Here is a 16,546-nt window from a genome sequence, read left to right as displayed (position 1 = left end):
TATGAAAGCCTACAAGAGCATGGTGAAATCAAAAAGGCCATATCCCCTCATTGATTAAAGCCTCCTTCCTGAAAAATCAAAGAGAGTCACTATTTATGAAGAGACAGGAAAAAAATCAGGAAATTATAGAGGGAAGAGTGAGCATGAATGTGGAAATTATACAGACATGAAATTTTTGTGCCAGTTGTGAAACCTGTACTTCCACTAGCTCCAATAATATGCAACTCTTCAGGGGATATATCTTCAACGTTTTCTCAACTCTCAACTTCCTCTTGTTTTTCTGTTCAGTCAGAAACCTGTGGAGGAGCACAAATTAATGTTTAAATAAGGAGATAAATTCCCTGCTGAGATGTTTGCTGGATGTCTTACTGGGCTGGGCTGAGAAAGCTATGCAAAATACGGATTGAGTGACAAATCTCTGTTTTCCTTAGAATATATATCAGGAATCACAACTGCAGCAAAAACTTTCCTCTAAAGAGAATCAAACATACAAAAGCCTAGATTTCTTCTTATGCTAGATAGGGCAGGAGGTAAACATCAGGTACTGGAGTTGCAGACAAAGCTTTGTTGTTTAAATAGGAAATCATTGATAAGAATGGTTTACTGCTGGTTAGGTGTGCAAGTGGTTGCCATTTTCATTTCATTTTTTCAGACAGTGGGTTTCATCTATTAACCCTGCTTTACTGCATGATAAAAAAATGATTTGAGGTTGTCTGAACCAATTGTTGAGGCTCATATCAAAGTCATATATGATTTGTAGTTGTTGTGGTTTAATCGTTAGGTTGTGTCCAACTCTTTGTGACCCCATGGACCCAAGCAGGCCAGGCCCTCCTGTCTTCAACTGCCTCCCAGAGTTTGATCAAATTCATGTTGGTAGCTTTGATGAGACTGTCCAATTATCTCATCCTCTTTCGTCCCCTTCTCGTCTTGCCGTCACACTTTCCCAACATCAGGGTCTTTTCCAGGGAGTCTTCTTCTTCTTCTTTTGCTGAACAGGAGGCTGAGGCAGGAAGTAAACTCTGTTTGGGGGCACATTTTATTTATTTGGGGAGGTGTTTTTTTCTAAGCTGACCTTTGCTCTCCCTGACCACATGGTCTGAGGGGGTGGGAGTTTAGTTTTAAATGAACGTGAGCAGAACTGCGCGCCTAATGGTGCGCAAATTTTTCTGATTCTATTTTTGTCTCTAATCTGGTAAATAGGATAGCCAAATAGCATTGCATACACCTGGGGGGCAGGAATGTTCAGATCATACTTCCACACTATTAAGGAGCAGGCTGGGTAGGTGGGGCTCTGTCTCTCTCCATAATTCAGCACATGTTACCAATCTGGTCTCTAGTTTCTCTGCCTCTTCGAAATCCAGCTTGTACTTCTGGGTTCTCGGTCCACATACTGCTGAAGCCTACCTTGTAGGATTCTGAGCATAAACTTGCTAGCGTGTGAAATGAGTGCAATTGTACGATAGTTGGAGCATTCTTTGGGACTGCCCTTCTTTGGGATTGGGATGTAGACTGATCTTTTCCAATACTCTGGCCACTGATGAGTTTTCCAAACTTGCTGGCATATTGAGTGTAGCACCTTAACAGCATCTTTTAAGATTTTAAAATATATTATAGCAGGGCATAAATATGTGTTTACAATACTGTCATTTTAGGGTATGTTCATGTGACCTAATCCAGGTCACCTTCAGCCTATTTATCATATAAATACAGGTTAGAAGAAGTAGTTCAGTAAAACAAGCTGAAGTTGCTTCCAGGGAGACATCTCCGGGGGTTGTGCAACTAATCCATCTTTAATTATTTGCCTTTTTCAAAAATAGAAAAACAAGACAGAAGTGTTAGGGGAAAATGGGACAATTGTAAGGGGTGGACGATACCATCTAGATATCTTCCTCAATTTCAAAGAACGAGGCAAGGTGATTGTACAGTAAAATCCTGATTCCAGAAACTGAAAGCAAGGTTTTCTAAGGTAGGAAGAGGATCAAGAAAACTGTCCCAATCAGACTACTGAAGCAACTATTTTCAGAGAGGGTTAGGCAATCAGACAAAAAACAAAAGAAAACAAAGCAGGTCAGATCAGGTCAGATTTCTCACAGAACGAAATTACTACTAAAGAATATAGTGGCAATGCTAACCTCGTCACACTGAGAAACCCAGGCAAAGACCAAAATTCCTTTGGTGTCACCTGGCTTCTCCCTCCTTATTAGAGGGCTTTCAGGATGCATCCAGAGTTGTGAACTCAACTCTCTACATTATCAGTTTCTGGTGTGACCACAGAGAGTGTCTCATCTTGCAGTGGCAATATAAGATACAGTACCTTCCTTGCAATGAGATCCTAAATGACTCTTGTCATCACACCTACTCATTTCTTCAAGACTCCAAAGATTATATCCCTTAAGTTGCATGTTTTGATGAAGCGGAGTGATCGTTTTCTATCACTGTCCCAATACAAATATGGAATTAATCTCATATTAGGAACAGTTTAACAGAGATCGAACATGTGTCAAAGTAACAGCCAAATGGCCACAAAGGCTGTTTTGAGGCATCTCTGCTTTAACTTGATTTACATTACCTCCCTATCTAAAACATGTAAGCTGCATCCTTTTAACATTTAAAGTGTAAATTTAACTTTTGTTTTATTGTTATTCATACAGATTAAAGAATGGCTTTGTCTAAACTGCCAGATGCAAAGAGCTTTAGGAGGTGACTTAGCTCCAGCCCATGGCCCTGGACCACAGCCCTCTGCATCCAAACAAAAGACGCCTCCTCCAGCTTCAGTAGCCAAACCACCTCCACAGCCACAACAACCAACACAGAAGAAAGATGCTCCTCCAAAACCTGATGTCACCCAATCACCCGAACACAAAAAGCCACCAACACAGACAAAAGAGCCTATCCTGCCTGGTTCTCCTGTGAAATCAAAGCCTTCCACTGCTGAATCTCAGGAGTTCACAAAATCTGATCAGGCCAAGCCAACATTGAGTGAAGATAAGAAAATGCCGCCCACAAGTCAGAAAACCATAAGTGACGCTGTGCCTACCCCTTCACCATCAGACCCCAAAAAAGATTCATCTGGGCCCAAACCTGTACTGGCTGAACAGAAGGATGCACCTCCTCAAAAACAAGAGCCTGCCAAGCCATCTGGAGACACACCACTGCCTGTTGATAAAACTGCTCCTTCAGATTCAAAAATTTCACCTCAGGTGTCTCGGCAGAAGTCTGATCCCAAACTTGTTTCTCAGCCTGGACCTGGAGTGGATGCTAAGGCTCAAAAGCAAGCAGAAACAATGGAAGGGAAAGACCTTAAAAGACCCCAGATGAGTCCTAAACCAGATGCCAAGCTAGCTCCCAAAGCACAACAAGCCACGGTGGGCCCCAAACCTACTCAAGCCCAGCTCCAGCAACCTCAGAAAACCCCTGAACAATCTAGGCGATTTAGCCTTAATATAGGTGGCACCAGTGAGCCCCCTAAACCGCAGCCAACTACCCCCCAAGAAACTGTAACTGGGAAGCTCTTTGGATTTGGTGCATCCATTTTTAGTCAAGCTTCTAATTTAATCTCCACAGGCCAGCAAGGAGCCCAGCCGCAGGGGCCTCCCTCGGGATCTCCTGCAAAGCCACCCGCTTCTCCAGCACAGCCCTCTGGTCCTGCAAAAGACATCCACCCAGCTCAAGCACCTTCCAAAACCACGGCTGTGAGGAAAGAGACAAAGCCTCCAGGGACAGAAAAAGCAGAGCCACCCAAAGCTGAAGGTGCTTTCCCTGTTAAAGAGAAAGGATCTGAGAAGAAGCCTTTGCCTGCCAAAGATACGAAACCCCCAGCTGTTGAAGCTAAACAAAGTGGTGGGCCACCTGAGATGGTTCAGCCTTCATTGCCCAAGTCTACTTGTCCTCTCTGTAAAATTGAACTCAATGTTGGCTCTAAGGACCCTCCCAACTATAATACATGTACAGAATGCAAGAACATAGTATGCAATCTCTGTGGATTTAACCCGATGCCACACATAACAGAGGTAGGCAACATTTTCTTTTGCATTATATTTCATGAATCACTCTGTTGTAAATGATGAAATCCAAATGGAGACTTCATTGGCTCTTTAAGGCTGCAATCCTGTACAAACTTACTTGGCAATAAGCCCCACTGAACTTGGTGGGACTTATTTCTGATTGGGCAAGCATACAACTGCATTTTACGTTAAAGAGTTTGGTAGACACTGACATATTTTGTTATGATCTGCAGCTTTATGTGCTTTTGATAAATTAGACTCAGCAGTAATTTAACCATGAATTTTGAGCACTTCTGATTGTGTAGTGGCAGATGAAAGCAAGCTAGAGTCACCAGTAATTTGCTGCTCTTGGGCAAAGAAATGAAGAGTATTTTCAGTACACTCACTTGATAGATGCTTGCAATTTGTTGTTTACTTGTCTGACATCTCTCCAGTGAGTATAGTGGTTTACAAAGTGACCTGTGTGTGCACAGAAGTAAATGCAGACTTTTCCAGTATTTTCTCCTTCATGTTAATTATCTGTGTTTGGGAAATGTTAGATTGTGAGCAAAAACACTGGCTTGCAACAAAATGAGGTGTCTCCTTTGCTGAGGAAGCATTCCTTCATTTTCCGTGCATGTTCTTTGAATTCAAATCAAAAATAGACCAACAGTTTTGGGTATTCGTTAAAGCGAATCATAACATTTTAACAAACTAACCATTCTTGAAAGAGCTCCTTGTGTCTACCACTATATCACCATTGTGATTTTGTTTCCACAGCTAATTGTAATTGTTCTGGTTTTACCTAATGGAGTTACTTGAATCTGGGTGTTAGGTAGCTGAATTTTTCTGTTCTCACTTACCTGGGCTTGTTTTCCAGCATTTAAGTTGTTCCTTTGGTTCAATCTGGTTTGGGAGAATTTGTGAAAGATGTCATTCTACTAAACTCCATTTGTGCAAAGATGGGCAATCCCTGACTTAAGATCACATGCTATGAACTGCAGAGGATGTAGGGCATGGCAATCAGTTGATTAAGAGTCACTGTAGACATTACCTGGAAGAAAAGGAAAGGAAACATCAGCTGATTTCCTCTTGACTTATTTGTATATACTGTACCTAAGGCTGGCACATGAAAGAGAACAGAGATGATCATGTCCATTTCTTGACAGGCATGATGTAAAATTAATGAATCTTTGTAATACAATGCTGATTTACATGATAGCCGTGAGAGTCTTGTGTTTAACACCTTCTGCAAAGTTGCTTGACTGAACAATTTGGTGCATATCTACTTTAATGCCAGGATGCCTGAAAAGTAAACAGAGGATGATTAAATAAAGGAAACTAGATAGAATATGAAGATCCCATAAGGATGTCTGCACTCTGAGGGATTATCATGGGTGTTAGCCAGTGTTCTTATCCAATGATTTATTCACTGGGGAGGAGGAGTGTTTACCAAGGCTTTAATTAGACTTCCTGTGGACTTGTAGTTCAGGTAGTTCTATTTTTAGAACCACAGTACTAGGAAATACAGGAGCTGCAAAAATAAATAAAAGAAGTGTCACTGACCATTGTGTACAGCATCTGACAGCAAAGAGGCACTGAACAGGATGCATATTGTGTGATTTAGAAGTTGAATAATTTTAGCATTGGATTGGAAAAAGCTGCTTCCCTAAGTAGGAGGGAGATAATATATGGCTTTTTAAAGAGAGGGTATGTCATAAAAATGAAAGGGAAAGAACTGTAGAAAAACTAACTAGACTTTGTTTAGTGAGAAGTAGAGATGGGCACAAATCACACTTCAGTGGTTTGGCCCAGCTTGGTGTGGCGCCTACACAGGTGGGTCCACGCTTCCCTCCCTCACCTCCTTTGGACATTTGCCCACTCACAGGTGGAAGGATGTTCACCCTCTCCATGTCCCCCTCCCGGCGGCCAACCACTTACTGTGTTCATGCCCATCTCTAATAAGATATTTAATTGTTTTTTTTTATTGAAAATTTGAAAATACATGGGTTTGTGTGCTGTGTGCATTCAGACAGATATAATTTAAAGAACAAAAAAAGAAGTCTGGAGTGATGTTCATTTTTATAAGCAAATGCAAGGATTACACTTTTGTTTAGATACTGTTTCTTTCACCAGACCTTTATATGTTATGAGATCAAAGGAACTATGGCAAAGAGAAAGTATGAAATGATACATTTATATTATTTTCACATAAAATCAGGCATATTTGTTGTCTTCTGATAAATGTTTAAAAACAAACTGAAATGGGGTCTGTGAGAATTTTCTGAGGCCACCATGAGGTGAAGCAAAGAGCCCAGAGACATTAATGCGATGGAGCAGCTCATACGTAGATCCCGTGTGTTAAATTTGGCCCTGATGCATCACAACAGGGAGGATGGACAGGAACAGTGGACAGAAAAGCAGACTTCACTGCACTATAAAAAGGCACCAGAAAGGGTGTATTCTTTGCCCATTTAGTTCCTACTCACTCTTATCTCAGTAATGACCTTAGGAAGATGGTGGAGAAACAAGGGGGAAAGTAAAAATATTTTCCACTTCCTTTTTCCAACTGCCATTGTCCACTGTTGTAGCTATCACTACCCTCACTTGAACCCCTTTGGTCCTGCCTTCACCATTCAATTGTGCATTTCCCTATTCGTAAAAATGAGGTCTTCACAGAGAACTAGTGCATAAATACCATCATGGGCCTGAACAAAGTTCAGGTTGAAAGTTATCCAAAAGGGCAGAGGAAAGGGCTTCATTATCTGAAGCAGAACAATTGGAGAAACAAAGGAAAGTATGGTAGGGCCTGCATAACCACAGAATCAGCATCTGTGGTTTCACTTATCCACAGTCTGAAAGTAGTAATAATATTAATAGAAAAAAATAGTAAATACAGTGTATTTGTATGCTGTATTTACCAGAACTGGCCACAAGTCCTGATAAATACAGAACATATGTATTCTTGTTGGTGAAAAATACATTAAATGGTGTGTTGTTCCCTTTAGTGTCCAGTTCTGGTAATACATGATGAAAATATATATTTCAGTTTTTTTTTTCTTTTACCATGCTATGTATAGTGTTCACTATTATCTGCAGATTTCAGCTGTGGGGATGCTTGAAACCAATCTCCCAGAGATACAGGGGTCCTACTGTACTTCTTTACTCATTATGCATTATCAAATTATGAAATGTCCTTCCAGAAAACACGATTCAAATCCAGTGGGCAGTTCTTCACAAAGATAAAAATGAGGTAGCTGTGACCATGTTGATTCTTTTGTAATTCTCAGTGATTTTCATGAATGTCAGCTGATCTGCACACCCTTTATTTGGCCGCAAAGTAAGCTGGGGGTTCCTCAAGAGCCATATAAGGAATTATCACCATGCAGTCTTTTTTTCGAACATTAGAATTTTTGTGGCTGGTCTGCACTGTAGAAATGTTTGGACATTACAGGCTATTGATCTGGGCAAAGGCATGTAAAAGGTTCATAGGCAGGTCATATATTTTTATTGTATTCAAAGTTGTATAAAAGATTAATTTCCTGAATGGAATGAGCTAAATGTTTATGATAGAAAAAAGTCTTCACTTCCATTTCTAGTCAGTTGTAACATTCTTATTCAGATATAGTAAGCACTTTTAAATGAGAAAAAAGGTTATTGATTAAAGTTGTGATTTTATTGGAATTATTATTTGATTTGATTTAAATGATATTAACTATCTTGAGGCTATTTTCTAAGGGAAAGGAAAGATAAAAATGTAAATAAGTATATTCTTCAAGTACCTCCCTCAGGTCAGAAGGCATCCATCATGCTACTGAGGAAGAGTGGAAAACAAGTACAAGTAGCTCCAGAGCTAATGAAGTGGTTGCGCCAAAGCTGAAAGGATGCTCAGCTCCGGACGCACCTGGAAGTAAAAGGAGAGTCCGATGCTGCAAAGAAAAATACTGCAAAGGAACCAGGAATGTAAGATCTATGAACCTTGGTAAGCTGGGTGTGGTCAAACAGGAGATGGCAAGAATAAACAAAATATTGAGTTTGATTCCATAGCCATCCTATTTCTGTTTGTTACCCCTCAGCACCACCCGACCACAAAGATCTAAGTGCACATGGATGGAAAAATTGAGACTTTTTCAGTGTGCCTGCTGAGATCTTTGTGGGGAGCAGTCAGGAAAGGAAAGCTAAAACATCTCTTCCAACTCTTTCATCTCCCTGAGGTTGGAAGATGATGCTTCTTCTTCACCACAGTCATGGGCAAACAGAAATCTCAACAGAGAGATTGTTAGGAGTTGGTAAAAGTGTCCTTCTTTCCTATGCCCCACCAGTCCTGAAGGAGGTAGCTAGGTATCCCACTATTGCTAAGAGAAACACCAGAAGCATGCTTCTCCCGCCATCCAGCTAGCCGGTGGGAAAAGTGAGTGGGACTCTTTGGCTTCACTAGCTGCAAAGGTATCATCCAAAGGCTACATGTGATTTGTGGATTGAAAGCCTCTGGCCTAGATGGACTATTTCTCTGATTAGCAGAGAAATACTTGTGTTCTAAGAGAGCAAAGTGAAATATGAATCAGAGTCCAGGGCTTTAAACTGGCTTTTGATTTCAAATAAATGTTATGGAGCTTTTAGAGTTACTGTATTTTATTTGTTCTTATTCCTGCTATTTGCTGTTCTTGTCTCCTTTGCCCTTCACAACCTCACATTGGTACATGTGAGTCAGTGTTGTTTGTGCAGATAGTAAGGCAGATAGCGAATGCTACAGATGGCTTTTGTTAGCCTGGTAATAGGCTGTTGATAGTCTAAATGCTAAAGGGTAATTCTTGAGGTAGGTGTGGATGATGAATCTGCTTGACAATCCTTGACAGGATCTGCTGTGCATTGAACTTTGAGCTTGTTGGTCCTATCCACATTTGTATTCATTAGCATCTTTCAGCATGAAAACAAACCTTATTTCATGAAGCTTTGAATGCTGATATTGATTTTTTGTGAGTGTCTATCCTTGATAGTCTCTGGTCTACAGGTTTCATGGTGATCATACAATGGAGTCTTAAGTTTGAAGTAGATAATTGTCAGAAATTACTGGTCTGATTTTGTCTTGACTGATAATTCACCTACAGTAATGATCCCAATTAAATCCAAATATTATCTTCCACCAAATGTATTTCACACCAAAATAGAAAAGGAATATAGCATTCAATTCACCTTATAATACTCCTGACTAAAGAAACTAAGCTGTGATTTTGTTGAGGCTACTTAGGCCTCCATTGGCCTTTGCATACAAACTGGGTCTTTTGTGATTTTTCTGGATTGGCTAGCCAAATGTTTTACCTATCAGTTCCTTAGTAGATTGTATTATGTATTTTAATGTTATATAAACTGCCTTGTCAGCTGGATATTTCAGCTGGAACAATGCTGCCTCAATGTTTTGAATGTATTCATGTTTTTGACTTTGCCCCACTCCCTGTATTTATTTCTATTTATTTTATATGTGTGCATATATACCTTCTTTCTCCCTGTATAAAGGACTCAAGGCAGTTTACAACATTTAACAACAAGCCTATAAAATATAATAGATAAATCATTAAAAAGATTAAACAAACAAGAATTAAAATGTATCAAATTATAAAAAGCATATCAAAGGATTTAATTATGATGGGTCCCACACAACATCACATGATGCATCCAAATTTAGATGCCAAACTCCTGTTTTAAAAGAAACATTTTTCTGCCAGAAGGAGAGCGAGGAAGACACCAAATAAACCTCCCAAGGAAGGACATTCTGTAGTCTGGGAGACGCCACTAAAAAGACACTGTCTGCTCTCGTTATCAAATGAAACTGTGAATATGCACATTGCTATAAACTTGAGAAGCTTATATTTTATTGTTCATTGTTAATATAAGCATATGAAGAGAGTACATACATAAACAGAATGAGCATGACATGAAAAGCCCCAACCAATAGAGGAAGGGCCTTTTATTGTGCAGTCTGCCCTTGAACTCAGTCAGGGTCTGAGAGGTGCCGGCAAGAATATAAGATATATCTGGGGTTGCCATGTTGCCCGGTTGGCCAGCTTTCCCAGGACTATATGCATGCTGCCCAGATTTGCAGCCTTCATTTTTTAAAAAAATTAAGTCTCTAGCCCTTTTAAAGGAGGAGATGTGAAGCAAAATATCTAGTCATATTCTTCCCAATTCTTTTTGAAGAAATTAGTCAGCTACAGCCTTGTGGTGTGTTCAGCCACTAAGCAAAACCATCAACAGTTTGATGTCTTCCATCAAAGATGTGATACAAGTAAATTTATAAAGTAGAATGATTCATAATCACTTAACTTCTAGGTAGTTGAGAAATCCTAGGCAGTTTGCAGACAACTAAGGTCTGCTTGAAAGAAATGCTTGGACATAGTAATGGACCTGTAGGAATGGAGGGACAAAACCACAGAAGTCCTCTATAAAGTGTTGCAGAATTTTGAATTTCTGGTAGCATTCCCTTTTTGCTATGCAGAGGAAGTACAAAGATTCAGAGAGAAGAATAGCTACACTTCCACGAGAATTGACCTTTTTCTCATTAACTGGCAATTAAAATTCTCAATTACTCACTCTAAGACATTTTGTAGGAGAAAGAATTTTAAAAAATTGATTTCTTAGAGTTGCTTGAAAACTTGTGCATGCTGTTTTCTTCGCTGTCCACATACTAACATCCAACTGAACCAACAGCAAAAAGACAGCTGTCATCAACCAATGGAAGAAAGAGATAGTACACTCAGCAGAGAAGGAAGGCTTACTTTGAATTTCAAAAGCTGAAAGGAACAATTGGTTAGTGCTGGATAGACAAATTATCACACCAGTCCAGAAAGGTCCCTCTCAGTCACACAAACCACAGGCATCATGAGAAGTTGTAAATAAGGCAGAGTAAAAAGTGCCAGTTCTACACTACAATTTTAATATTTTAAGATCCATGGACTCTGTTGTTTTTTGTTGCAACAGACTTGACAAAGCTTAGAAGAATAATTTTTGAGACTGCAGTCCCTAAAGTCCCTTAACCGACCAGGTCAGTGGATTCTGGAGTTGTAGTTCAAAAAAGTAATTTTTCAAAAGTTTTCATACTATGCGTCTTAGTTAATCTTGGGGGAGGGGTTTCCACAGAATTATGGAAGTTTAACCGAAAGCAGGTCTTGGGAAAAGGCAAAAGGAAAGGAATATTGTATTGATCTTACAGCAGTTGTACATACTGTGAGTTTTAGATTTTTAGAAAATAGTTTCAAACGAGGGAGGGAGGGAGGGAGGGAGGGAGGAAGGAAGGAAGGAAGGAAGGAAGGAAGGAAGGAAGGAAGGAAGGAAGGAAGGAAGGAAGTGTCCTCTTGGTGGCATATACTCTGAATTTACTTGTCTTGGGACTATACTAGAGCCCTTTGAACTGATTACTCAAATTTAGTCTTACAGTTACTATGTGCCATGAAGTCAATTCTGATGTATGGTGACCCTTTTCAAGGTTTTCCAGGTAGAGAATACTGAGAAGTGGTTTACTGTTCCCTTCTTCTGGGGGCACCCTTGGACTTTGCAGCTTATCCAAGGCCACATAGACTGGCTGTTCTCCTGGGAGGCACAGTAGGAGAATCACACTCCCAACCTCGGGCTCTGCAGCTTAGGTATCCAACCCACTAAGCTATCTGTATACCTCCTTAAAAGTCCATAGGAGATTTACAGTTAGGTCTGGAAATAAGTGGACACTGACCCAAAACATACTGTGAAAGCAATGCAGGAGTGTTTTGAGGCAAAGATGTGGAATATTCTGCAATGGCCAAGTCAATCACCTGATCTCAGCCCTATTGAGCATGCATTTCACTTGCTGAAGACAAAACTCAAAGCAAAAAGATCCATGAACAAACAACAACTGAAGACAGCGGCAGTAAAGGCCTGGCAAAACATCACAATGGAGGAAACCCAGTGCTTGGTGATGTCCATGCGTTCCAGACTTCAGGCAGTCAATGCCTGCAAAGGATTCTCGATAGTGTATTGTTAAATGAACATATTATATATGATTGTGTTAATGTGTCCAATTACATTTCAACTCCATGAAATAAGGACTGTCTCTGAAAATGGTTCATGAAAAACATCCACTTCTTCATTGACTACACAAAAGCCTTTGACTGTGTGGACCACGGCAAACTATGGCAAGTTCTTAAAGAAATCGGAGTGCCTGACCACCTTATCTATCTCCTGAGAAATCTACATGTGGGACAGGTAGCAACAGTTGGAACTGGATATGGAACAACTGATTGGTTCAAAAATGGGAAAGGTTGTATATTGTCTCCCTGCTTATTTATTTTATATGCAGAATACATCATGCGAAAGGCAGGACTGGATGAATCCCAAGCTGGAATTAAGAATGATGGAAGACATATCTACAACCTCAGATATGCAGATGATACCACTTTGGTGGCAGAAAGTGAGGAGGACTTAAAGAACCTCTTAATGAGAGTGAAAGAGGAGAGCGCAAAAAATGGTCTGAAGCTGAAAAAAAAAAAACAAGATCATGGCCACAGGTCCCATCACCTCCTGGCAAATAGAAGGGGAAGGATATGGAGGTAGTGACAGATTTTACTTTCTTGGGCTCCATGATCACTGTGGATGGGGACAACAGTCACGAAATTAAAAGATGCCTGCTTCTTGGGAGGAAAGTAATGACAAACCTAGGCAACATCTTCGAAAGCAGAGACATCACCTTGTCGACAAAGGTCCGCAAAGTGAAAGTGATGGTTTTTCTAGTATTGATGTATGGAAGTGAAAGCTGGACTATAAAGAAAGCTGATTACCGAAGAATTGATGCTTTTGATTTGTGGTGCTGGAGGAGGCTCTTGAGAGTCCCCTGGACTGCAAGGAGAACAAACCTATCCATTCTGAAGGAAATCAACTCTGAGTGCTCACTGGAAGGACAGATCCTGAAGCTGAGGCTCCAGGACTTTGGCCATCTCATGAGAAGAGAAGACTCCCTGGAAAAGACCCTGATGTTGGGAAAGTGTGAAGGCAAGAGAAGAAGGGGACGACAGAGGACGAGATGGTTGGACAGTGTCATCAAAGCGACCAACATGAATTTGACCAAACTCCGGGAGGCAGTGGAAGACAAGAGGCATGCTCTGGTCCATGGGGTCATGAAGAGTCAGACACGACTTAACGACTAAACAACAATGATGTAAATGGTCGCAATTCCTAAATCTTTCATATGATATATTTTTTCAACCCCTTGTATCAAGGATGAAAGTCTGCACTTCAATGGCATCTTGGTTGTTTCATTTCAAATCCACAGAGCCAGAATTATGAAAAATGTGTCAGTGTCTAACTATTTACTGACCTCACTGTACATGTTAGGACATAACAGGAGTCAGAATGTGGAAATCTCACTTACTTGTATGACAGAGTTCTCCAGCGAAGCTGGCTAGTGGCCGCATAGGCCTGCTTAGATGGTTCTGTATGTTGTATTAAAAATACAAAATTTCCAAAGATAGAAGTAATCTTCCCTGTTGCAGTCAAGTGCAAACCAGTGACACAAAGCAGCAACTAGTGCAAGTGGGCACGAGAAGAAGTAGATACAAAATATGGGATGGAAGTATTAAGATCCTGCTGCATTGGATTGGCACATGCTTTGAAATGTGCATACTGCCAAGGAATACTTCTTGCAGGCCTTTGAGTCGTAGCAGGGCATACATTTGTAGCAGCAAAAATACCAAAGAGCCTTATGGCACTATAAAAGCTGTCAACTTCTATTTGTCACAAGTATTTCTGAATTCCAACACACAGATGCATGGAGGTTTATGCAAGAGATAGGAAGGGTAGTAGGAAAAGATTAATCCAAAAATATAATTCAGAAAAGTTTAAATTGGAGGGGGTTAAAACTTTAATAGTTAAGTTGATGCTAAATAGCTGTTGAAGTTCAAGATGGATGAGTACAAGAAGAGAGTACCAGAGTACCAGAAAGCAGCAGAAATTCTTTTTACCCCATCCCTCTGTTTCCTGTTTTGAGCTTTGAAAAAAATTGAAACAGCTTCATACATTTTGGGAAAACTCGTTAGCCAGCCAGCCAGAATCCTTCTTTTGCCTCATTTCTCCTCACCTCTTAAGATCTTCTCTTCCCCCTCCCAGCGATATTTTCAGGGGATCAAATTGAGTTCCTGGGACAGATGTGGAGCCTCTGTGTGGTGTCCTCTAATGTAGAATGTAGCAAAACAGCCATCTTAATAAAAGGAAAACCATCACACCTTTCCAAGTCATCTTTATGCTGTAGCTTTTAATCTTTCATGATAAGGCTAATAAAGTAATTAAGGGTACTAGTTTTGTCCTCATTAGGTTAAAGTTTTGCACTCTTCCCATGTACCAGGCACCGTTCAATGGTCAATAAGGCTTTACTTCCCTATAAAGCAATCACAGGATTGCATTTAGTTAACAGTACAACCTGATGCAAAAAGGGACGTGGTGGCGCTGTGGGCTAAACCGCAGAAGCCTGTGCTGCAGGGTCAGAAGACCAAGTAGTCGTAAGATCGAATCCACGCGACGGAGTGAGCGCCCGTTGCTTGTCCCAGCTCCCGCCAACCTAGCGGTTCGAAAGCATGCAAATGCGAGTAGATAAATAGGTACCATCTCGGTGGGAAGGTGAACAGCATTCCGTGTCTAAATCACACTGGCCATGTGACCACGGAAAGATTGTCTTCGGACAAAACGCTGGCTCTATGGCTTGAAGAGCGGGATGAGCGCCGCCCCCTAGAGTCGGACACGACTGGACAAAAATTGTCAAGGGGAACCTTTACCTTTACAACCTGATGCAGATGTACTCAAAACTAATTCTACTATATTCTTACTCCCATGTATAGTTTTATTTATTTATTAGTTAGTTACATGTATATTCTATCTTTTCTCCAAATATGTTGTTGATTTTTCTTTAAATATACTTTTTTCAGAAGGATATGTCTTTCTGGAGATGGCCTGTATGGAGGGAAGCTGTGATTATAGAATATTTAAACTGTAATCATGTCTCCACCTATCTGTAAGCAAACCTCAGTGGACATAGTGGGACTTACTTCTGAGTAGACATGCATTTGTGTGTGTGTGTGTGTGTGTGATTTTAGTCATACAAACTGAGCCTATACAGGCAACCTGCTTCTAAAATGCCAGTTCCAAAATGAGAGCTGCAGAATCCCTCTTTGCCAGCTGAGCAAAGAAGTCAAACATGAAATATTGCTCAGGCAAGCCTGCAAACTGAGGACACCTTCCTCCTGAGGAATACTTTTAATTTGGCTACAGTTAGCTTATCTAGTGTGTAAACTAAATTTTATTTCAAATTCTGTGATGTAGGGTTTGTCACATTTTTGTGTGACTCTGCAGCCCACCCACCCTGGGCAAAAGGAGCCAAGTGTTTTAACATCAGGTGTTGTGGGAAGGAGAGGTACTTCGTGATGGCAGCTCTCTGACTAACAAGCATGTGGCATTCTACTGAGAGAGAATGACATCTGAATCATGGAGCTGATTCTGCAGCCTCCATTTTGGAACTTACTTTAAACTTGTCCCACACAGCTGACTATGAATTTAGAAACTTGTATGGGTCTTATTCTGCACCTCTTTCAACTCTGTAATCCCCAGCCTGACAAAGATTTGTGTGGTGTCAAAAGCTAGTGTCTCTGTGTGGGATTTCAGTGATCCAGTAAAGGTATTACCCACACTTGTCTTCAGATTCTTCTTTTAGATATGCTTTAACACCCCTTACATGGGCAGACAAATGCCAGAGACAGCCCTGACTTTCCCTTTTACTTAACATGCAGTTTAAGTTTAAACAAAATTTGGAGATTTTTTTTTTTAAAGGCAAAGCCTTAAAGATGTTTTGAATAAAAAATAAAGCAAGTTATTTGGCAATGGGAGCTGCAGAGTGGTGTAAGGTCTCTTCTCGGTAGCTCCATTCAAGCTGACTTGGAGTAACTGCTTGGAGAACTCAGTGGTTTAGGTACCTGGCTGCGGAGCTAGAAGTTGGGAGTTCAATTCTCCGTGGTGCCACCTTGACAAAAGCTAGACTTGATGATCCATAGAGTTCCTTCTAAGGTTCTAAGAATTAGTACATGGCTCTCTAAGATTTATATGCCCATGTAAGGGTGTTAAAGTGCAAAAAGGAAAAAAACCTCTTGTTTTAGTTTGGGAGACAGGCAATGTTACACAGAATTGATTCTTCCACCTTTACGTGAAGAACAACATCATCTTTGCAATTTTCTGTTCTTCTCTCAAACTGGGAAACAATATTGATGTAAGAGAAGAAATGGGCTCCTGAAACTGTTACAATGTTATGGATGCTTTTCAATATGTGAGTGACCATAAAACCCTTAGTATTGACTTACTGGTTTCTGATGGAAACCTTTTGTTTTATGTTATGTGTAATGGCACTGTGAAGCCTCAGTTGGATGTGGCTAGTGTAGCTGCTGGCAGTAGCAAGACACCATATGGTGGTCTTCTGCTTTTAGCTTTCCTTGCTTCATAGTATTGTGTGTGTGCCCTTTTCGAAGACAGCTATTCGTTTGGAATTAATCTAGCTGCTGACC

General features: G+C 40.5%; 1 protein-coding gene across 4 annotated transcripts in view; it reads left to right on the top strand.

Moving 5' to 3' along the window:
* Positions 1–16,546, top strand: part of PCLO (piccolo presynaptic cytomatrix protein) — a 333,182-nt gene that overhangs the window by 28,685 nt on the left and 287,951 nt on the right. For all 4 annotated transcript variants that reach the window (XR_013545629.1, XM_073000807.2, XM_073000806.2 and 1 more), the window contains exon 3: positions 2,652–4,010. Coding sequence is in view for 3 of the 4 variants with exons in the window: in XM_073000807.2 (XP_072856908.2) it covers positions 2,652–4,010 (1,359 nt within the window). In the remaining variant the exon portion in view is untranslated. The remainder of the gene's footprint in view (positions 1–2,651; positions 4,011–16,546) is intronic.

This window comes from Pogona vitticeps, chromosome 5 (assembly GCF_051106095.1).
Source record: "Pogona vitticeps strain Pit_001003342236 chromosome 5, PviZW2.1, whole genome shotgun sequence".
In the NCBI taxonomy this organism is placed as follows: Eukaryota; Metazoa; Chordata; class Lepidosauria; order Squamata; family Agamidae; genus Pogona; species Pogona vitticeps.
This window is presented reverse-complemented; position numbering and strand designations above follow the sequence as displayed.